General features: G+C 32.5%; 1 protein-coding gene across 1 annotated transcript; it reads right to left on the minus strand.

Moving 5' to 3' along the window:
• Nucleotides 1-15,953: 15,953 nt before the first annotated feature.
• Nucleotides 15,954-17,872, minus strand: LOC147393623 (BAG family molecular chaperone regulator 2-like). The gene is made up of 4 exons (XM_086456759.1): nt 17,267-17,872; nt 16,889-17,145; nt 16,656-16,802; nt 15,954-16,523 (listed from the first exon to the last, which is right to left on the minus strand). Exons 1-4 carry the CDS (start codon nt 17,487-17,489, stop codon nt 16,242-16,244), a joined length of 909 nt encoding a protein of 302 aa, XP_086312885.1. The 5' UTR covers nt 17,490-17,872; the 3' UTR covers nt 15,954-16,241.
• Nucleotides 17,873-24,102: the final 6,230 nt, after the last annotated feature.

The following is a 24,102-nucleotide window of genomic DNA, read 5'->3' on the forward strand; positions in this document are numbered from 1 at the left end:
TGTTTTCTATCTGGATATATGTCTTGAATTAAGGTTCCCGTGAGTACTCTTCATCAAATAGCACACCCAAAGAAAACTTAATAGTGATATTGATGCAAGGAAAAAATATGGCATTTGGGATTTCGAAAGTAATAGTTTTGGATTGAAAAACTTACAACTTTAAGTTAGGGTTGTAGTCATTCTCAATTAATATAGTGAAACTCTCTCATCTCTCATCTTTAGGCGCAAACGTATTACATAAATTTTGTGTTTTCTTGAATTTTTTAATTGCATATTGCAAATGATGTAAATCTCACTTCACCTCTAACAAAGGATGGTGATTAAATATATATAGAAGTGGTATGTTACATATCATTCTATTGAGGAGATATATAGCGAATATGTAAATAATACAATCTTTCTAAAAATAATAAAGGAAATATCTTTGAGGAGCATTATAGGAAAGCTTCTAATTACTGAGGATTCTTGGTGGCAATAAGGGAATCAAGATTCTATGCTTCCATACGCCCTTGCATGTTAAGCGTTCCTGCGTGAACGATTAACTTGTCTCATAACATATTAAATCGCGGAGAGCTGAGACTTTTGGTGAAGATCTCAACAGTTTGGCCTTTTGAAGAGATGAACCTAACATCAAGTGTGTGATTGGCAACCCATTTCCATACAAAATGATAGTCAATCTCAATATGTTTTGTACGAGCGTGGAAAATAGGGTTTGCTGTGAGGTAGATGGCCCCAAGGTTGTCACACCAAAGAATGGGGGGATGCTAAGGAGAAACTAAGTTCTAGTAATAAAGACTGTATCCAAATGAGCTCGGCAATGGCAATAGCTAAACCTCTGTATTCAACTTCTATACTTGACCAAGAAACTGTTTTTTGTTTGCGAGCACTCTAGGATATAAGGTTGAGGCCAAGATATATCCCGCCCAATCGGCTTCAAAGAAAGCATTTAATTGGAAGGATGAGCATGGACGAATAGAGATACTATAGTGCGAGGTATGCTTGACATACCGAAAATTTTGATTAACCACATCCCAATGAGCATCAGTGGGTGCTTGCATAAATTGGCAAACTTTGTTGACCGCAAAAACAAGATCAGGATGAGTCAATGTGAGGTACTGAAAGGCACCCACCATACTTCGATATAGCATGGGATCATGAAACGGTCTTCTTCCTTGCATTGTGAGCATAAGTTGGTGCTAAGAAGTGTTGAAACAAGTTTGGTTCCATCCATTTTTGTTTTGCAGAGAGTTCAATGGCATATTTCTTTTGGGAGAGGAAGAGGCCCTGCTAGGTAGTGTTCAAAGCTTCAATGCCAAGAAAGTAGCTTAAGGAACCAAGGTTCTTAATGAAAAATGTCAATCGAATCTCGATCATGATTTTGTGCTTCCATACTTATATCACTAGATCTAGGGATCCCAACACACATTTTCTTAGTATGGAAATCTACTTAATTTTTGGCCTTCCTCTTATTCTTTTTCAACCCTCAAATTACATCATAGTACCTCATTGATGGCATTGATATTTTGTTATATATGTAAACAAATAATTTAAAAAAAAATTAGGAATATGTTTATTTTTCATAAATAACTTTTTTTTAATAAAAATAAGTGAAGTTTTATGTTGTTTGTGAGATGTCTTGCATTTTGTTACGCTACACAGAGTTGCGGGATCGGAGGGGACAACACCCCCGTCAACCCTTAAGGGTTTTTTTTTTCTTGGGGAGGGGGGTCTGTTTTGGGGAGAAAAATGGGATTCCTGACTTTATAAATAGAGATCTTTAGAGTTCTAAAACTTGAGAAGAAATAGTGTTTGCTTTTTTTCTGATCTGTAGACGTAGGCACACTATCGAACCACGTGAATCCTTGCGTGCTTCCTGTATCTTTTGTTATCTTTGCTATTTCGTTTTTTCAAACTTTCTTGGTTTAAATGTGACAAAATTCAACATTGATCTTAATCTAGGTATTACTTTTGATCTAGATGTTTGTATGACTATTACTATAAAATTTTTCTGGGTAACTTGTAATTATCAATCAAATTTGATACTGCAAAATAGTTCATCCCTTCTTATTTTTCACATTTCTAGCTTATTTTAATAGTAACTTGGCACAATTATGCAACTATCCAATTTATTTCAAGTATAAAAACCTACAAAAATAACCTTGAAAATTAAATTAAGGAAGGTTGAACCGCTTTGCTATTAAAATTGGATAGAACTTCACAAAATAACCTAAAAACATATATTATAAGAGTCATGAGCCAGAATGGTCATTACGTAAAATCTGAAATTTTGGACAAGCTAAGGTCCACGAATTTTAGAAATCAAATTTCGACAGCCCAGGACCGTTGAAATTTTTATTGTTGAAAGTTTTGATGTTTCCTAGATTCAACAGCTTAAAGCTGCCAATTTCTCCCATCCACCATTAATTTGACAATTTCGACCTATCAAAAAAAAATCAACAATAAAAAATTCAACGGCCTAAAACCCATCAAATATGGGCTTTTCACGTTGTTGCATGGTGTCTCATTCCTATGTGACATGTTTTGGTTGGATTTAAAATACATAGGGTTGCGTGCATGACTTGTTTAAGTGGCTTAGGTATTTTAGGGGATGTATTGCTAATTCTCCTAATTAACTAGGGAATGAAACCAAAATCCCAGTTAAACTATACAATGTTTTTTTATTAAGCAAATAAGAAATTTTATATATAAAACATTGTAAGAGAATCGGGGTCGTGCATGCCCCTCCTAATAAACTATATTTATAAGTCAAAAGGAGTTATTTCTAAATTCATAACGAAGAAAGTGGGTAAGAAAGAAATATTTATTAATGATATTTATGAAATAAAAAAAAGATTTATAAATGATATTTGTGACTTTTATTAAAGAAAAATATATGGTGATTGGTGAGTCGACTAGTTGGACTCTTAAAAAGTACATAATGACCTCTGTTTGCAACGGCCGGCTGCGTAAGCGACTCGTTCTTGTTAGAGAAGTAAATAACAGTAAAAACATGAGCATCAAGTAATAAGACACGTGTATCTGACTTGTCATGATAAACACTACAACTTTTAATAAGATTTTTGGGTCCACTTCAGTCTTATAAAAAAAGAAAAATTACTTAAAAAGGACCTTCCCAGAAGGATTTCTTTCTAAATAATCCTTATGTTTTTTTATATAGCTTGACTGGACATTTTGTAAACTTTTTTCTTCGTAAATGGTCCCCAGACCTCATCTCCTACATTTCTAATGATTGAATGTCTTGACCGCTCGAACTCATCATTTTCATCCAAAAATTAGATTTTTGACATCTCATTCGAGTTTCGAAGACTCCATTCCGTTAAAAAAGATTTAATAAAGATGAAGAAATCATTTTCAAGAGTTTTTTCAAATATGTTGAAATTTTACGTAAAAAAACTAAGGTTTTTTTTTCACTTTTTTCCTTAGTTTTTGGATAAAAATCAATCAAGAATGGTTAATTTGGGTTGAAATCATCTAAACACATAATTATCTCAAAGTTTCTAGTCGACTTTTCCATGTATTTTAGTCGGAAAAACTTGAAAATTGAAAATAGGTGGGTTTTACCAGTGGTGAACTCGACAATAAATAGTAGAGAGTTCAACAATAAAAATTGTGAAATTGACAGCACAAAGGACCATTAAGGAAAAAAAAAATTTAGTAAATGTCCTATCACGCTACGGCACAAAACTTAAGGACTAGTTAGAAAGAAACCCTTCCGTGAGGGTCCTCTAAGTAATTTTCACAACAAAAAAAAAAAAAACACAATCCTCTAAGACTTCATGGAAAAAACTTACATTTGAAGAAAAAACTATTTTGAGCTTCATCTAAAGTGTTAAAAATGGACGGTTACAAAACTCCCAAATTTAAAAGTAAAATTCAACAATGAAAATTAAGTTCTAAAAATTTTGTCCTCTACACTCCTTTGGCATCTGATCATGATTTTGTACTCTATATCCCTTAGTGAGATTTAAAATCTTGCTAAGGTTAACCTTACTCATTTGCCATCTATGGAGTAAATATTGCATATCCTAGAACTTGGTCAAAGATAAGGTCAATTTGTCGATTATAAATCAGATAACTAGTCATCGTAGAAGAGAGATTTTTTGCTCAAGGAAAAATCAATTCAGATTTCACAACATCCCAGAGGGCCAATCGTAGGAAGCCTAAGTAACTAGGATTCTATGAAATCTCATATTGACAATTAAGTGAGCAAAAATAATTTCGATCATAAATCATCATTATTGTTATTTTAAGGAAAATGAGAATTTTAAGGGGGGAGGGGGGTTTGACAGATTATCAACAAAAAATGAAATTGTAATTGTCGTTCATCACGTATATTACTAAATCTAGGGATCTAAACTCACATTTTCTTATTTTGAAAATGCACTTGATTTTTGTCCTTCATCTTATTTTTTCATCCTTCAAATTGCTTCAAAGTACCCTTCATACGTAATGTTATTGGTTTTCTATTGTCAAAACCATGTCAATTGTTGAGGCAAATACAATAATCACACTATCGATCAAAGAAAAAAATAAATTTCAATGTAGTTTTGGATCCCAAAACGAGGGACTTTTCATGAAATCTCTTTATCCAAATATTACTCTTTTGTTGGAATGACCAAAATGCCCCTAAATGTTCATTATTTTAGCTTAGTAAAATAAGAACATAGATTTTCTATAAGAGATTTACAAAAATGGGTATGAACTTTTCAAAAATTATAGAAATCAGGGTATAAAAATATAAAAAAGAAGAGTCTATACCTGTTTTCGTAGATAACTTTTTTATTTATGGAAATGGGTGAAGCGACAGATGAAATCCAACCCTAATCTTAATCAAAGCAAGTTTTGATTTAGACCTCTGTTTGACTATTACCATAAAATCTTTTAGGTGTAACTCACAAAGATTAATCCAATTGAAACATCAAAGCTTTAAACATTCTTATTTTTAGCATTTCAAGGTTATTTTAATAGAGTCGTGATAATCTGACTTAGGCACGTAGCTTACTCAATCGACTTACCTTATTTGACATTCTTAGAAATCGTAGAACTATTCTCCTCGGGATACAAAACTGCACCTGTTTATGGGAAACCGTAGTTCTATATCCCAAGGAGAGCACATCTACGATTCTCGAGTTTGACATGTCTCGTAGTCGATTGAGTTGCCATGTGCCTAAGTCAAATTATCAGTACTCATTTTAATATTTTATTTTTTTTTATTTTATAACTGGGTATCCCTATAGACAATGGATCAAAACTATACTTGAACTTTGCCCAGTCCATAAACCATGGTCTTGTCCAAGGACTATCCCTAGGGCACTTGCAATGCCCGCACATCATACGCACCAGGTAAGTGAGGGTGTGCCCTCACAGGTGACCCTTGAGGAATTAATGTTCATACTGGGTATCAAACTCACAACCTACAGTCATTAACTACTTATTAATCCAAAATTGCCAATGAAAACCCTTGGGGTTAGGTTATTTTATTTTAATAGTTATTTACCACAATTTTGTGATTGTCCAATTTAATTTCAAGCCAAAAAAGGAATAAAGTAATAAATTACAAAAATAAAAATGTTTGAACGATTTCACCATTGCAATTAGCTAGATTTTCTAAAAGTATATATAATAATGGGAAGCGTTCAAAAGCCTTAAATAGAGCCAAACATTTTTCAATATATGGGCTAGAAATTTTGGAATAGAGCTGATCCCATCAAAAATGATTTATAAATAATAGACAGTCCACGATTCTTCAACTCGTAATAAAGATCATCCTCGCCAATCGATTAAAAAAGTAATGAAAATGTATATTCAAAAATAGAGTTATAACCATTTTATAATTATTAATTTTCATACCCAAAACTGTAAATTTTACGAAGTTCATACCCATTTTCAATAAACTCTCTTTTCCAAATCCCCTTACCCTATATTCACCAAAGTTAAATGGGGGGAAGCACAATAAAGTGAAATATTGGGGGCTGTGATGCTAATTCTACTAATTAATTGGGGAATGAAACCAAAATCCCAGTTAAACTATATAATATTTTTTAAATTTTATATATAAACATTGTACAAGATTCGGGGGGCATGCATGCGTCTCCTAACAAACTATACAATAAATCCAATTTTATAATTATAAGTCAAAAGGAGTTATTTCTAATTTCATAATGAAAAAGTCGGTTAGAAAGAAAGATTTATTAATGATATTTGTGAAGAAAAAAAAATTATTAATAATATTTGTGACTTTTATTAATATATATATTTATATTTATATATGGTGAGTCGACTAGTTGGACTCTTAAAAGTACACGACAGTCTCTCTTTGCAACGGCCGGCTCGGTCTTTGACTCGTTCTCATAGAAAAATGAATTACAATAATAACATGTGCAATATGTAATAAATTATGTATATCTGATTTGCCATCTATGAAGTCAACATTGCAACTTGGTCAAAGATAAGGTCAATGTTAATGATCGAAGAGACCCATGAGATTGGAGTTCATGATCATCATCGTCATTGTTGTTGTTGGGATGGAGCGAAGATTACGACTGAGAAGGATGCACCTCTGGTGTACCAATTATCATGCTCACGATAAACATTGGGTAGCCAATTGTGGAGCGGATAACCATTGAAAACATGTACATAGTAAGTCCACTTCAAGATGTGAACTATATTTAATGGTAAATTTGTAGATGACTTATTTTAGAGAGAAATTCAAGGGTGTTTTTTGTAAAAATGTCGATGGATAGTCAAAATTTTGAATCCGATTAGAATTCGAATTCAAAAAATTGAAAATTATCAGAAATTTTTGGATATTGGATTCGAATTCGGATAGTTTTATATATTCGAATCCTTATCGGATATTAACATCTCGAATCCTATAACATTCGATTCGAAATAATATATAATATATATTATTTTATTTTATTTATTTATTTATTATATACATAGTGTAATATATAATAGTTTTTTAAATAATAAAAAATCAATTGGATAAGGAAAAATTATGTTTTTTTTTTTATATACAAATTATTCGAATTCTAATCGGATGTTATCCGATATTTGATAGAATAATCTTATTCAAATTCAGATAGAGCTTTAGAACATCCGTCGAATTCGAATTTGAATTCGGATATCAGACTAAAATTTCGGATTTGGATTCGGATATTGATGTATCCGAACCGATAAGCATCTGTTAACAGCCCTAGTTTTTCGTTAAAAGTGAATAAAATGGCATTTCGATCATTTCTCAATAATCTCCAAGAGAAAGACCCAAGTCAAGAGGGAATGGCCCAGTTGAAGAACATAGGGTGTCTCAAGTATTCACCAAAACACCTACACGCCCTCTTGACCTCAGTCTTTTCCTATAAATTGATGCAAAATAACCTCATTACCATCGTCTTCAATCAGAAATCAAAAACCCTTTTGATTATTCTTCCTAAAGCCAATCATCTCCAAACTATTGGATAAAATTTGTTACCTAGTTTTCAACCTTAAAATTAATCTACTTTAATTAACCTTCAAACCTAAGAGCACGATAAGATTTTTTAAATAGAAGATAATGAAATTTTTTATAAAAGGGGTTGGCTCGATGAAAATTTCGGACCTATAAATGGTTAATGCTCGTAAGTCGTGAGTTTGATATCCAGTATGAACATTAATTCCTTGAGGGCCATCCGCAAGGCCAAAACCTCACTACCTGGTGGGTGGGTGGGGGTGTGTGTGTGTGTGTGTGTGTGTGTGTGTGTGTGTGTGTGTGATGTGCGGTCGTTTGCATGTATCCCGAGATTAGTCCTTGGACAAGACCATGGTCTATGGATTGGACAAATCCAGATACGGGCCTGACCTGTTGCCTACAGCAATACCCAATTTTTTTATAAAAATAAAAATAGAAAATTCTAAAAAATATTACATGGGATTTAGACAATATATTTGAAAAGATCAATCAAGGGGTAATTTTAAATTAATTTCCACCTACGAAGATGTGTTGAATAGTTAAAAATTAATTTACCATAGAGTTAGAAGAGCTTGAAAATGAATGATTTTAGAAATAAAAATCAAGGACTTTTTTTTGTTACAGTTTAAAATTGAAGCTATCCAAAGTTTTTTTTTTTTTTTTTTTTAGTTTAGAAGAAAAATGAAAAAGGTGAAAATTTTAGGGTTTTTAAATAACAAAAAATGGAGTGGGGAGTAGCACAGTGAGAGGGAGCAAGACATCAAAACATAAAGGGGTATCTTAAATAATTACCAAACTTTAGAGGATACTTTAAAGCACCAAAAAACTGTGAGGCTGGGGGAGTGGGAACTGCCCCCCGGCCTCTTCTGGCACCGCCCCTAATTATAATATGTATCATAAATAATATTCTAATGAATTGACTTCTACAACCCAAATACATAATGGTGAAAATATTTCATCTCTCTATCTCATTCTCCTTCTCTCTCTATTTAAATCTATATTTGATTCATTGTTGTATTTGATACGTTTTGTTTGAATGGATTAAGATTGTCGAGGCATGTGAGGCATTGATAATTAAAAGGTTTTCGGTCAAATCATTGACATAAATCATTCAATGGATCAAAATTACGTTAGAACTTTCGTGTTTCATTAGTTAGACGCATGAAGAAGCGACGTCTTTGATAAAGTCTTTACGTGCTAGCTAGTATCATTCATCTAAAATCAACACCCCACTCCATACTTAAACTTTTATATATATATATATATTTCTTTTCTCGTCTCATCGATTCATTTAACATAAATGATGTTGACCATCACTAAATAATAATAATAATAATTAATTATCTTTTGAGAGAGTTGACGAAGCTCGTAAGGGACAAAATGGTTCTCAATATATGGTCAATCACTAATGGGACCCTTTGTTGAATTTTGCCTCGATTCGACGAATCAGAATGATGGATTGACCTTCTTTTTCTCTCTTATTATTATAAGGTAATAAATACGTTATCAAGTAAGAGATTAAATAGTAAATATTGCATGGATCTCTTAGAAGAGAGGCTACTATTGCATGCGGTTCCTCCCAAGAACCCATTCCCTACTTGAAGAGCCATATATACCTTAAGGGCTTACATGTAAAAGCTTCGACTCTTGACCATTTATGAGTCTTTTGGATTCTTCATGAGTTGCATTCAGGTTTATTTGTTGCATCCGTACTCTTTTATTAATATGTTAATTAATAAAGAGTATTCAGTAAGAAATCAACTCATTATAATAACTATATTCAAATCAAATTTTGTTTCCAATTCAAACCTCTATTCGAGCTTAAGATGGAATTTCCAATCAGTATGATTGCAGGGTAGTCGTTTGATTGCATATAGGCAAATGTCAAAAAGAGAGTGGATTTTTAATTAGAATTTGGAAGTTTGGGTAATCATTAGAGAATAACATTAGGAGCTAAGAAAATCATTTTCTAGAAAAATGTATCTTTGTAGGGAGGACAATTTCTTAGGGAGGGAATTCATTTTTTAGAGAAATTACGCAATTATACACTTGAAAATTGGATTTTCCTGCACAATTATTCCATAATTTCATAATAATAAGAAAATTTGCATGCATTGATCATAGATACAACACATGGGTAAAGAGAAATGAAGAATCAAATCGAATAAATTTGATTCTAATCTCTAATTAATTGAGTTAATCATAAAATATGATTGATTGTATTACAATACATCTTATTACATTACTTCATAACCTAATACTCTAACAATGTGATGGTCATGCTGAATATTACATGTCGTATTCTTTCGAGAACTCATATTATCTGCTTTTGAAAAATGAGTTAGGTATCGAATCCCATATGAGACATTAATACCATGAGTCCATTCAGTAAGACTTATGGTAGGTAATGTGTCTAAAAACCATTAATATCGTCATTTCTATTACTTAAGATTATCTTTTTTTATGGTTTCAAGGTTGATTTATCTATTTTGACAATTAAAAGTTTACAAGTATTAGTTACGATGCATGGTTTAAACTTCATTACTTATTACAATTATACATTAGGTTCCAAAAGAAATCATCTTGGTTCCCTAGGAAAATATTCAATGATATAAATTTCTTAAAATTTCTATAATACAATAAGTATAATTATATTATTATTGTGGTCTCAATTAATCAATATTTGATATGAACTCAAAATTATTTATAACGGTATCATTGCATAACTAATATAGATTCCGTACTTTTGCACTAAAAAATAAAATAATTTTTTTTTTTAGGGATTCAAATCAGAAAATGCATGTTTATTAGTCAAAATTATTCAAATTCAAGTCAAATTTTAATGAATTAAAGTATGAATGGGCTGAAATTGTATGAGGATGCTCTTCAGGGCACCAACGATGCTATATAAGGTTGGATTGTATAAAATACTATTAACCCACAGACAAGGGTACTGAAAGCGCCCTCGATCCGCGGGGTGCGCAGATCCGCTTTTGACCCTTGAGGTTTGGGAGTCACCACCTAATTATTACGGTCTAGGAACAGAATACTGACTCTAAACGGATAAAAAACTAATCTAGAACAGAGAAAAAACTGAATTCGGGGATCACATTACGGGGTTGGAAGGTGTTAGGCACCAACCCCGCCCGGCCAAAACCGGTGTCTACTAATTTCCCAAATAAATTACATTGCTAAAAAGACCTAATTAATAAAAAAAATAAAAAATACTTACCTTTTCCGAACGCAATGGTTTTTTTTTTCCCTCAGATCTGATAGAGCAACTTCTTGTACAGTATTCCTCGCTTCGTTCTGTCATCGGATCTGATTTCTGATCTCCAAGTTGAAATATCTCTTTCTTATATCTGAATTCTTTAGATTTATTTATGGATTTTGGGGTGTTTTTGAAGGGCTTCTAGGTGTTTTTTAGGCTAAAATCGAAGGAGGGATGTTAGGTAAGGAGTTGGGACTCCAAAACTAGGGTTTATGGGAGGCTAGGGGGACTTTTAGACCTACTTCTCCTAGGGTTTATGATTTGATACGAAAATAGGGTGTGAGCACCCCTATTTATAGATTTTTTAGAGGTTGATTTAGATAGAGTTAGTGTTTAATTAGAGTTTTTTTAATTAGAATTGTGTTTTAGTTAGACTTGTTTTAGGTAGAGTTGTGTTTTAATTAGAATTGTTTTTGGTGGAGTTGTGTTTTAGTTAGAACTCTATTAGATTGAGTTATTATTTAATTAAAACTCTATTATGACTTTTGGTATTATTTGATTGACTTTTAATATTTTGACTTTAGTCTTAATTTATTGACTTTTAATATCTTGACCTTAATCTTGCTTAATTGACTTTAATTTTTTAGAGAACCCTCTTCTATTATATCTTTAATTCTTTGGACCCCTAAATGGAGGGGTCCTTAAATAAATATCTTGCGAACCCTCAACAATTTTACTTGAGAGTCCGATTGATCGATTTTTTTAATTCAAAATTTTAAATTAATTTCATTAATGTTTCACTTTAATTATTTAATGTTTTATTTATTAATTTCGAAATTTTTAATTATGAAAATTGTGAAATTACCGTTTTACCCCCAGAGAGGACTTTTCACGTTTCAAGTCAGTTTTTAATGTTCTAGAATATTTTAGAATCTACTTTTCGTAAGGAATTCAATGAAAATATTAGTTTGTGTCATTTATGAAATTTTTTGTGTGAAATGGTTGTGAACTTTATGAGGGGCATTTTCGTAATTTTGTCAATTATGTTAAAATTGGAGAATTGATTTATTTGGTTTCGATTTGTTGTTTTATGTGTTTAAATGGACTTCCCTAAGCGTAATATAGGCTCTAAGGATATTTTGATGTTAGGGGTATTTTGGTAATTTGATCAATTTTTAGTGATTTTTATCGTAAAACTTCTTTTTGTTTGCAAGATGATGATTTCTATGTTTCTGGGATCGTATTTTCCTAGCGTGGCGTGGTTTCTAATGTTTTGTCAATTCGAGATATCTTATCCGGATTTCTGAAACATTTCTGGTAACAAAATAAAGCAATGGAATAAACATCCATCATTGGGAATCTTTGTGATCGGGTTGACGAGTTGATTAATCAGACGAGTGTAAAAATGGGGTGTCTACAGGTACTACGTACAAACAGGGAACAAAATTAGGGAATCTATATATATGAGCCGTGTATCCCGAGGCATATAGAATTACAGTTCCCGAACTTGTTCACGTCAAGGAGTTGATTGAGTATGCCACATAGTGGCTATTAACACTCAATCTGTACTCGACTGACGTGGCAAGGGCACATAACCGTTGATCTTTTTCCTTGTGTATCACAGAGAAAAAGATCTATAATTCTTTGCTCTTGCCACATCAGTCGCGTACAGATAGAGTGAAAATATTTAAGTCAGAAAATTACAACTCTAATATTTTGGATGATCCAAGTGACCATTGAATCATTCCCAACATGAAAATTAAATCACTCAAAATTAATATATTCTATAATTATTCAACATATTAAAAAAAAATTGTGTCAAATTAAGGATCTAAATGAGCAATCCAGACTATTAAATTAAATTAAGAGAAGTTTTAGCAAAGAACTTCAAAATTAATTGAAATCTTATGAGGATAGTATTCAAGGCATGGAAAATGTTATAAATACGAGCCCCACACGTGGGAGTTACAAACAAGAAGTTTGTGAAAATGGTTAAAGACTCTGAATGTTGATTCCACAACCTAGTTTCAAAATCCACTTCACCGACTAATTATTGACCGCTAATCTTGCTTGTCTAGAGCTTTTGAGTTTACTAGATAAATCTAAAATTCCAACAAGTTGAGTTCACTCGATTAAATTTGAAGCGACTCGTTGGACCCAAATCTTCACGAGTTTCACATGGCCAAACCTAGTGGTAGGTGGTAAGATCGCCAATAATACAAGAAGTTCTTAAATGGGACTTTGGGTTTAGAGAATTATAGTTCTATGAGTGGTGACAACTGCATCATGGATGATGCCTTGAGTTTAATTGTTAATGAGCCTTAAATCCCATCATATAAATTAGGGCCCGTTTGGCCCAATTATAAATTGGACTTTTGTTTAGGCTTAGGTAATAGATATGGGATTGGAAGTGTAGGCCAGGCCCAGATTCTAGCTGACCAAACGGTCCAATCCAGCCCAACCCATGTGAACTCTTAACTCATTTTGGTATTGAGTCTGGTCTGGAAGAATACAGAAAAATTACATAAATGTCCTTGTGTTCAACCTCCAACAAAAACAAAAAAAGAAACAAAAACTTAATTTTTTTCTTTGAAAAATCATGATCACCTCTAATTGGAAATACTATATACATATTCTTCCTTCACAAGTCATTTACTTTTAAAAACATGTATGCCATTCTTTACAGTAATAAGACAAAAATTTTAACAAAAAAAAAAAGGAAGGAGGGGGGATAGAGGTTGGATGAGGGCATTTAGGTTATCATTCAAAGTCTCTCAAAGAAGATGGAGGTCAAGGGGATATGTCACAAAGCTTTCCTACTCAAAGACATCTTCAACATATCCCTCCATGAACTTTAGCTTCTATTTTATTATTTTTTCGTTATCTTCTTCAAGTTGACACAAAATGAACATTTACCTTTTTCCATGCATTTTAATATAAATACTTGATGATTATAATTTAATTAATATGACAATTAAACTTAATAAGGCATGATTTTTAGATGTTAGACTTTTTTTGGACATTTTAACGATTTTTTATATATTTTATATTTAAAATTTGGATCCTCACACATATCATGTTTCTTTATAATTAAGAACTTTATATCATTATGATTGTACTTGTAACTAGCTTACATGAGAATATCTCGAAGCGTAAAAAATTTAGTGTTGTAAAGCTGTTTATTAGGTCAAATGTACTTTGTTAAGTTCTTAACTTTCATTTTTGCTGCTGTTTTGTGTGTGGGCTTAGTATGATATTGGTTTGTAAAATGTTTGACATGTAGAGGTTGGCCCACAATTCATAATTTTGTTGTGTGTATGGGGTTCTTTAAGGAACTAGAAACTGTAAACTTCTTGAGTGGCTTAGCTCTCATTTAATGAATTTTCCTATTGTGCTTTTAAATAGCCAAGTTACATCCCCATAAGCTTTTTTTCTCATTTTGTCTTGTTTATGGTTTAAATTTTGACATGTTTTTTTTTTTTTTGTTTTTTAGGATCATCGTTCATCATCGAGATCCAATTTCATGGGACAATTGGGAATCATTCTTTCGTGGTGGGCTTCGCCTTGCTTCCTCACTTATTGGGTTGTTTCATGGTGGGCTTGATTTGCTTCCTCATTCTGCTTGTTTGTAACTATTGATTTTCTTGAGATAATCTATTATGGGTTTGTAATAAAAATTATCAAAAAATTAACATAAAACCTTGAGTTCATTGGTTAGAAACAAATATGTGTAGCTGTGAATTCTGGCCCAGCATTTTCTTGAAAAGGAGCTTTAACTCTCTCTTTTTTTTTGTCATCTTTAGAGTCGATTGGTCGAAGGTTCCAGTGATATCTACTTTAGTATTATTTCTTACTATTAACTTTATGCTTCCACCATAAAGTTTCATTTATAATCAATTACAAGGAGTGATTAGTAATTTTACAGAAATTAAATGTTGTATATTTTAGTTTTCACCAGTACTAGAAATTGGGATTACGTACCATAAGGCGTACATCCCTCTATCATTGAGGCAGATAAGATTTGTATATAATCTTATATACCATGAGTATTTTAGAATATGAATTTGTTTTAATGTAGGTCAAAGTGTATGTTTGGTAACACTTAGAGGCTTTATTTAAGTTTGTTTTACTTCAGATTTCAGATTTCAAAAGCAAAATTCAAAAGTTTTGAACCAACAATGGGGAGACCCTGGATGCAACTTCTGAAGTCTGATTTCTAGTTTCTAGACTTAAGAAGTGTTACCAAACATAGCCTTAAGATGATTTTAAATGTCTTAAAAAGATTATCGAAAACGTAATTAATGGTATGATATACTAAAGAATCTCCCCTAATTCTATATATAAGGAAACCATCCACATTTATATCAATCTTCATCTAAACTCTAAAATTCAAGAGAGAGGAATACAAACTCATTAACAAGCTTTTTTTTTTTTTCTAAGGTCTCTTAAGACTGACTTGGACGGCATTACGATTGGCAAAAGTAGCGTTTCGGATGTTTGTATGTTACACGGTAGAGGGGCTAGTCCATGACTTACAGGTTTAAGCCATATGTTTCTTACATTCCCAAGGTTTTCCTGGTCAATGTATATGAGCCTATTTGGGACCATTTTTCTTAGTAAAAACAACAGAGCTTTTTAAGGTTCCATGAGTTGTTTCCTCAATATTTCTCCTGATAAAGAAAAGGTTGCATTGAGAACCATTTAACTAAGTGAGCAATTGCAAAGCAAACTTCCAATGCACTCCAACTATTCATTCACTGTGGATTCAACCCCTACTTTTACTCTCTTTTTTTTCTTTTTCTTTTTTTTTAAATACTTATTTTCCAATTTTGTAAGCCTTTAAAGTTACTCAAGAGGATTTTTTTCTGAATTTGGGAAAATAAAGATCATCATGTAGTGATGACCCCAAAAACAAATCCCTTTAGAATATTGACATATAAAACTACTCCACTATGTTATCATTTGGGTGTATTAGTTATTTGATTACCCAAAAAAAAAGCACCAACTTTATAGGTCTTTTTTTTTGTTTTATTTGTAGAGTCCCCACATGAAATAAGGGATCTGTTCATCTCCATTAACAACCACCATTATTATATTTAAAAAACAAAAACAAAAATGAAACCAAATGTGAGGCTGATTGATTGGTCTAGTAAGAAACCAAATATAAAAAAAAGAAAAAAATTAATAATAAAGTTTGTCAACACCAACTTCAACAAACTCTTGCAATGGGCATCTCTCTTTCCTTCATCTAAACCGTAATTTAGAAATGTATGCAATAAATCTAAATCTAAATATACATATATCTTCATGTTGCTATGTCCTCACCAAAGGCAAATACACCCAAAAATAAAATAATAAACAAAAGAACAGCTATCTTCAGAACCCATTATTTCTGATGGAAACAAAAGGGGTGTTTTCAAAATCTAAATCTAAATACAGAAAAGAATGGATAAAAAACGGATCAAATCAAGTGATCACAAACACAAAACACACACTTACCCTCACAAACATAACAGATCCTAATTGATTTCAATGTGATATTATATACTTTAGAATGGCTTACTCAAAGAACTCCCAATTGAGCTTATTAGCTGATGTGGTGGTGGTGGTGGTGGTGGCGGCCGCGGTAGTGGTGATGGTGGAGGTGGATGGTACCAATGTTGGGGTCGGATCGAAAGTCTCCCATTTCGTCGTCACCACAACTGCTCCTGCCCCGGCCACAGCTGTAGAATTTCTCGATTGCCTCTGTTTCTGCATTGGGCTTTGACCCCCATTGCTTGGTATTTCATTTTTAATCTTCAACAAGTCAAGTGTCTCCACATACTTCTGCACTCGCTTCACCTTCAACATAATTATAAAAAAAAAGTTCATTTTTTTTTCTTTGTCTAGACTTCAATGATGATCAAAATCACCAAAAACACAAATCAAAAACTAAATTAAATTCAATAAAATGATCAAAATCTGAAATCATACCTGCATTCTCCTTTGCAATTTCACATCTCCATCAACAATAATTCCATCCAATTTAATCAATTGGGTCATCAACAGCTCTATCAGATTCAACACATCAGTCTCTCTAACCTTCCGTCCTCTAGAAATTACAGATTCTAGAGCTGAAACCTACCCAAATTACAGTTAAACTATGATGATCAAATCGATTCTTATTTAAATAATAAAGATTGGAATTTTTTTTAAATTGAGATTACCTGACTAGCAAGCTTGTCGACTTCCAAGCTGATTTCGGAGATCGATTTCGACGCTTTCTCCATCTTTGCAGTCTTTCGCATCTCAAGATACCGTCTTTCCTGGCTAGTTGGATCTTCAACAAGAACAATTTTTGATCGATCCTTCACTCCAACTATATCGAGATACACTTTCGAATCTCTCTCCTTATCTTTGAAAAACAGCTTTTGGTCTTGAGGATGCAGTCCTGTCGGTGCCGCCAACAATTTTTTCAACTCCCCTGCAATCAAATCAACTCCACCATTAACAAATAAACATCTTTTTGTCAACAACAACAACAACAAAAAATCAATTTTTTTCTATTTAAGAAAGAATTATGGAAATTTATCTGCTTTAATTACCAAACGTGGCTTGAGAATTGACATAGATTTCGTGATTTAAGGAACCATGTTTAACCCTAATTCTGATAGTTGGAGCGGGGATGGAACCTCGATCCGAATCAGGGCTTCGCTTCTGTACGAGCATACCTCCTGGTCTGACCTCCCAATCCACCACTCTAGATTCCCCTACAACTCTTGTGTTCTTGGGAGACATCTCAGAACTCTTCTTCTTCATTCCAATCATCTCAACTTGTTTGAATCGAGCATTAAATTAGTCGAATTGCAAGAAAGGAACGAATTTGAGACTAATTGATCTTTTTTGAGATCTAAGAAAACAAGAATTTCGGATGGAGATTGAAGAATCTGTCTGAAATCGTACCAAAAAAAAAAAAAAAAAAAACTCGAAATCTTCAGATCTCTTAACAAAATTAGAGGCGAAATGTGATTATTAAAACTAGGAAATCGAAATGTAAAGTTTCACACTGTGAAATCGAAGAAATCAAACAGGGTTGAAGAAGAAGAAACCAAGAAAAATGGATTTTTTTGATCAAAGTCGCCTCTTTTTCTTTTTTTTCTGTCTTCTTCTTCTCTCATGTGGAACAAATCGAACAACCACGAAGATGAGCAAAATAAAAAAGAGAAGTAAAGGATTAATTAAAATTTAAAAGATTTTATTATTAAAAAAACAAATTTAAAATAGGAAATTCAATATTAAAAAAAAAAAAAAAAACAAGGTCAAATTTAAGCCGCCAATGGTTATGTTTGAAGGTCAAAAACGATAGGGTAAAGTCTTAAATTTACGGTTTTACCCTTCAAGTTTATAAAAACGTGTAAACCTAAATTACTATATTAAAATAAAAATATATATATAACTTTTTTTTTTTAAATGGTGGGTATCCTCACCCTTGGGGTGAGACTACTCACACGATCACACGCATTGCCCCCTTGGAAAGTTCTACATGCAACTAGTTGAGTCGAGGGTCAATCGAGCCCTAAAGGGTAGTCTCAAGGAATTCATTGTTTCGTGGAGTTTCAAACACTTGACCTACTCTTCTTGAGGAGCTTATTAAGGTTCGATTTGCCTCTAGGCCAACCCTTGGGGTTAAATAAAAAAACACAACTAACTAAACACTCACTCTTATCGCACTCACTACAAATTTGTAATAGTTTGATAAAGACGTGTGAGAAATGTTTGGATACTTTACCAAAACCTGTAATCTTCCACCTCTTAAAATCTTTCTTGACTTTGAATGATGAAAAATATAATGTTTTATGGGTTCAAGGCAAAAATGTTATCATATATCATGATTAATTAATAATTCATGCATTCATTGATTTAATCAGTTAGTCCCTTATTTAGAAAATTTACAAATTTTAGGAAAAATTTTGAGGATTTTGTGACTATTTAGGGAATCGAGTGCTTTTGTAATTTCCATCATTGATTAAGTTAGATTTACTTAGAATATATACCCATTATTGAAAAATTCGACCTTTTTTTCAAAGGAATCCACAGTCTATTTTAGGGTTTCTCTTCATCTTTTTATTGGAAATTTTCATTAGTTACGATTAAGCTTAATATCCCTTGATCATGGTGATCATGATCATTCATGTTTGTGATTCGTGCTTTGGTTACACATTATTACATTGATATCCTTTACATTGGATCTATCAAGATAGACGAGATATTTTGTATTTAAACTTGTATTTGACTCCCATCAAGTGTGAGGGCTTTCTCTGGCTACCCATATTAAAAGTTTAAGAATCCTTGTACTTTCTCTTATGATATATCTCTCAAGGGCTAATGTGGCATGTTTATCAATTTTTTCATTCTTTTTATGACATCAACAATAAAATCATCTAAAATGATGTTAGGGTGGGTGTAATTCCATGGAAAGTGACTTTCCATGGAATTTGAAATCCATTAAAAAAAATGGTGGCAGAAAATGAGTAAGGTTGTAAAATCAATGTCTTATGTTTGGTTACATCTCGACAAAACCAGAAGGAAAAAATCTAAGGAGGAAGAAGAAAGAGAAGGAAAGTTAAATATAGAAAGAAAAAGAAACAGAGGTAACCAGTGATGACGACATGTAAGGTAATGGTCATGACTATGGTCGTGGTAGGAAAAAGAAGAGAGGAGATTAAGGTTTTGATTTAGGGAAGAATTTCATTTTTGTGAAAAAATCACAATAGCAAAAATAACACAATCGCACAAAACACAAGGATTTATGTGGTTCGACAGTGTGCCTACATCCACAGAACTGAACAAGAACAATCAGTTAATTTCTCTCTTAAGTTTTACAACCCTAAAAATCTTTATTTATATAACTGAGAGTTGTCAAAACAAATAAAACTCCCCAAAACATAAACCTCCAAAAATAAAAATAAAAACCCTTATACTCTTCAGAGCGCAACATAATACAAGATATTTACACAATAATTTTTCCATAGGTATAAGTAGAAAAATGAAAGACATACTTTACTGAATTTTTGGGAGATAGTGAAAATCATTTTTTATATCAAAAACCAATCAAACACATAAAAAAGGATATTTTTTTCATTGAAAATGATTTTCCTCCTTATTTTTCCTGTGCAATCAAATACATCTTTAGTTTATTGTATTTGAGATTTTTCAATGTGGATTTCATCAAATGGTATATATATGAATTGAATTTTACAAACAGATGATGAATTAAAATTGAAATGATTTGTTTATATACAATGGGTATATCACAGTCTCTCTTTTTTTTGTAATTTTTATAACATAGGGCATACCACATCCTTTTGGGATGTCGACTAATTACTACGATTGCATTCTCGAACCTCACGAAAGTTTCTCAACCTGCAATAGGATAAATCAAGAGACCACCCAAATTTTAACGCACAATTATAACAAGAAAAAAAAAAACACAATCTCAATTAGAAGGACTATGCAAATTGAAGATTTTGAAATAACTAATAAAAAAAAATTTTAATTAAGATTGCGAAAATGAAAATGAAAATGAATATTCTTCACAAACAAAAGCCACCATGTTTCGTCTATGGGAAGATCTGTAGTCAGTAGACATCATCTCCTTTTTTTTCTTTTCTTTTCTTTTCTTTAACCACCATCAACATCCTCAATGATGAGGTTGAATGTCCTTGTGAAGTTGTTGGTGAAGACGATAAATATCTTGTGCATTCAATTTCTTAATAGAATTGCAGATAGGCTAGTCTCATTTTTTATTCTTCTTTTTCTGTTGATACTCTCTCCCAAGTGATTAGTAACATTGTAAGGGAGGATGCCTCTGGGTCATTATGCTTAAGGTTGTAGTCCATCGGATCTAATAAACTTGGTCTGAGGGTTTGTCTTAACCCCCGATTATCTCTCCCCCAACCCCACCCCCACCCAAAAAAACCACCTTGTTCAATGGCATTTTAGTAATAATGTTGAAAATGAAGGCATGTAATATATTATTTGCTTTTGGGGGAAAAAATTACCTCTTTCTAGTTTCTATGTTATTGTTGGTGAAAAGGATGGGGACATGTTTGTCATTCCGAAAGAAGATAACCCTTATAAGCTCACACTTTGAAAGTAAGGAGACACGTCAAACTCTTCGTAGAAACCAAGCAAATCCAATTGCTTACGTCACACTACAGTACACGCGTAAGTCATCGATTTCATCTAACCAACTACTGTTATCGAGGGCTTGTTATCTCTTTAGTCTACCCGTCCGTCTCCCTATTTGGAAATAAATTTATGACAATTAGCGTAGCCAATTTTGATACCCCACTCCCTCCTAAACTTCCAAGTGGCCCATTATTAATCTACTAGACTTTAGATACTTAAATAGTTCAGAATCTCGAATTAAAATATGCCACGTGGCATATTATTAAGATTGGTGGATGAAACTTTGTCCTTTATTGGTGGACAGAAGAAACTTTATTTCATGTCTTTTACCTAACTCAGCCCACCGACACTCATTCACAAATACCACGATTCAGAAAATGACACGTGGAAACATCCTCATCGTTCATCACATCATCGCACGAGTTATTGATGGGACCGAAAAAGACGGTGTAACCCAAGCGTATTAATATATAAAAAAACTGATTGGGTAATAAACGATGGTCGTTGGATTGGTTTTGTCTCTAATATTTAATATTTTGTTGGCCACGTTGATGAAGGGGTTTTGTTATTCTCAGGTAGGTCAATCATATTAAAGGAAGAATTTCAGATATTTCAACCAAATTTTTACAAGTCAAAAACCATTCAATTATAACTTAAATGTGATTGAGATTAATAAAAATGGGCCTGGCAATATCAGTATGCTTAATAATTTGAGGTCAAGAAAGCAATGGTGTGACGATGACTAGTTAGGGATTGTGATGTTTATCTCTTTATTACATTGAATGTTGAGATTACGCATTGAGATTCTTCTAAAAGAAATAAAACAAAAGACGCAATAGAATTAGGATAATTATTGTACGAGGACTGCCCAATACTAGATGCAGAGGTGCATAATAGATCGATAGGAAGATCATGAACTGTCCTGTAATAAAACCTAAGAAAATCATGTTGTGAGGATGAATAGTTAGGGTTTGTGAATTTTATTTCTTTTTTATTCTAGAAGTTCTTTATTTGAGAAAACATCTATTGGCACATTGGAGTTTATTTTCATACGTAAGTTCTCAAATTAAATAATTTGCCAAGGTGTAAATAGTTGTCTCGTAATAAAATGGAGTCCTGTTTTCTTCTTCTTAGAAATTGATGAATTTTCTTGGCGAGATGCATTTATGGAGGAAGATTATTATTTATTTATTTGAACTTTAGAAAGAGAAAGGAAACTCATTTATCCTCCAAACATGATTTTAAATCTCGCTCAAGACCAAGATGACTCATCTGATACATCTCGGTATCATCCAACAATGAGACATATAGACAAGTCAAACATCTCGAACAAGATTTAAAATTATGGTTCATTTGTCTCATTGTTGAACGAGATGACTCAAATATATGAAAAAACTCATTCGAGACAACTTAGTCTTGTTCATGGATGAGACAAGACTTCAAAACGAGTTTTAAACCCATGCCTCCAAATTTTTTATTCAAAGAGTTAGAAATAGATGAATTTTTTTTTTTTTTTTTTTTTTTGAGAATTCTTCTCGAAGGATATTTGAAATTTGAAGGGAGAGAGAAACCTCATTATCAAAATCAGGTTATGGAAACTGATTCCATAACTTCAGAATCTGATTTGATTACACTGTTCTCGAATGTAGTTTTAGAATCTATAAACATTAATTGATCTCCTTTTTTAATCTAAACCAAATGTAACAACACTTAGACCTTCCATAATCGTTCTTATAATCTAAACTAAATGTAACATTAGATTCTAGAATCAAATTGCGAGTAAGAATGCATTTTAGAATCCAAACCAAACACCTCTTTTGCATTTGAGTATCACAAATTATGTATGATTAATGATTTTTTGTGGGTAGAAATTGTAAGAGGGGTTGGGATCTGGTGGATGTGGTCATGAGTCATGAATTAATGGGAATTATAATTCCATGGATATTACAACTACCAATTTAAAATCTTGTGGTCACAACCAGCTAGATGCCTGCCACGTGTATAGCTCGCATGCAATGAGAGGACTCCTTCTCATCTTTCTCTCCGACCTCATTATGTTCTCTACGACTCAGAATGGTACACGTGCACAGTCATCTTCTCTGAAAAGTAATTGTAATCTGACTTCTTTGATTGTCCTTTAGATTGCCATTCTTCCTGAGCAATCAAATCTGACTTCTCATTGGTCACACATAATGTGTCCCACCACTATGAGTGATTTGAGGCTTTTTACGTGTTGTGTAGGCCACTCCCGATCCCATGGTTCCGAAGGTAGAATAATGGTTGGAATCCATCCAATCACGACTTTACAGAAGATCAAAGAAAAGTGGGTTTTGAAATAAAATTTAAAAGCATATTTAAACTTTAATTTTAAATAATAATTTGTAATAGAGCATCTACTACTTTAGTTTAAGATATATATATATATATATATATATATCTATAATATTATATTATATATAGAGGGTCCCGTTCAGCACCCTAAGTTTTACCACACACTTAACAAACGTGTTTTGTCTTACATGGGTTAGAAGTTTTGGAGTGGGCTGATTTTTGGTGAGGAGATCATCCTCACCAAAAATCAGCTCATTCCAAAACTTCTAACCCCATCAAAAATGGTTTACAAAAAATGGACGGTCCACGTTTTTCAAAGTATAAACAGGGGCTAAACATTCGGAATGGGCTGATTTTTGGGGAGGATGATCTAATCATAGATCATCCTCACCAAATCAGCCCATTCCAAAACTATAACCCAAGGACAAAAAACGTTTGTTAAAGTTGTGGTAAAACTTAGGGTGCTGAACATTTCCCATATATATATATATATACTAAGTATTATTTGAATATAGATACATATTTTTTGCCAACCCATATCTTTAGAATAAAACTTAATTTTCAAATCCAATTTAAATTAAGATTAGAACATACATATAAGAATAATCAAGAAACTAAATCTCTTGTCTCAAAAACAAGAAATAGCATATGAAGGCTAAATCATTCAATTGGGTTCACACAACCAATCCAAGTGAGAATAATAAAACTTCGAGATGCACTTTACAGCCCACAGACTATATTAGTCAGATATCCAATCTTTTTATCGGATGAAACCCTCACAAAACAATTTCGAAGTACCATAATATACTTAGATTATAGATCTTCACGTTTCTTCCAACATTTGATACAATTTGCCCTTTTTTTTTTCTTTCTTTAAGGACATCCTTATCCAACTTGTACCCAAATTTAAGGCAGATAT

Source organism: Akebia trifoliata, chromosome 10, assembly GCF_017979445.1.
Source record: "Akebia trifoliata isolate Shusen 1 chromosome 10, ASM1797944v1, whole genome shotgun sequence".
NCBI lineage: Eukaryota > Viridiplantae > Streptophyta > Magnoliopsida > Ranunculales > Lardizabalaceae > Akebia > Akebia trifoliata.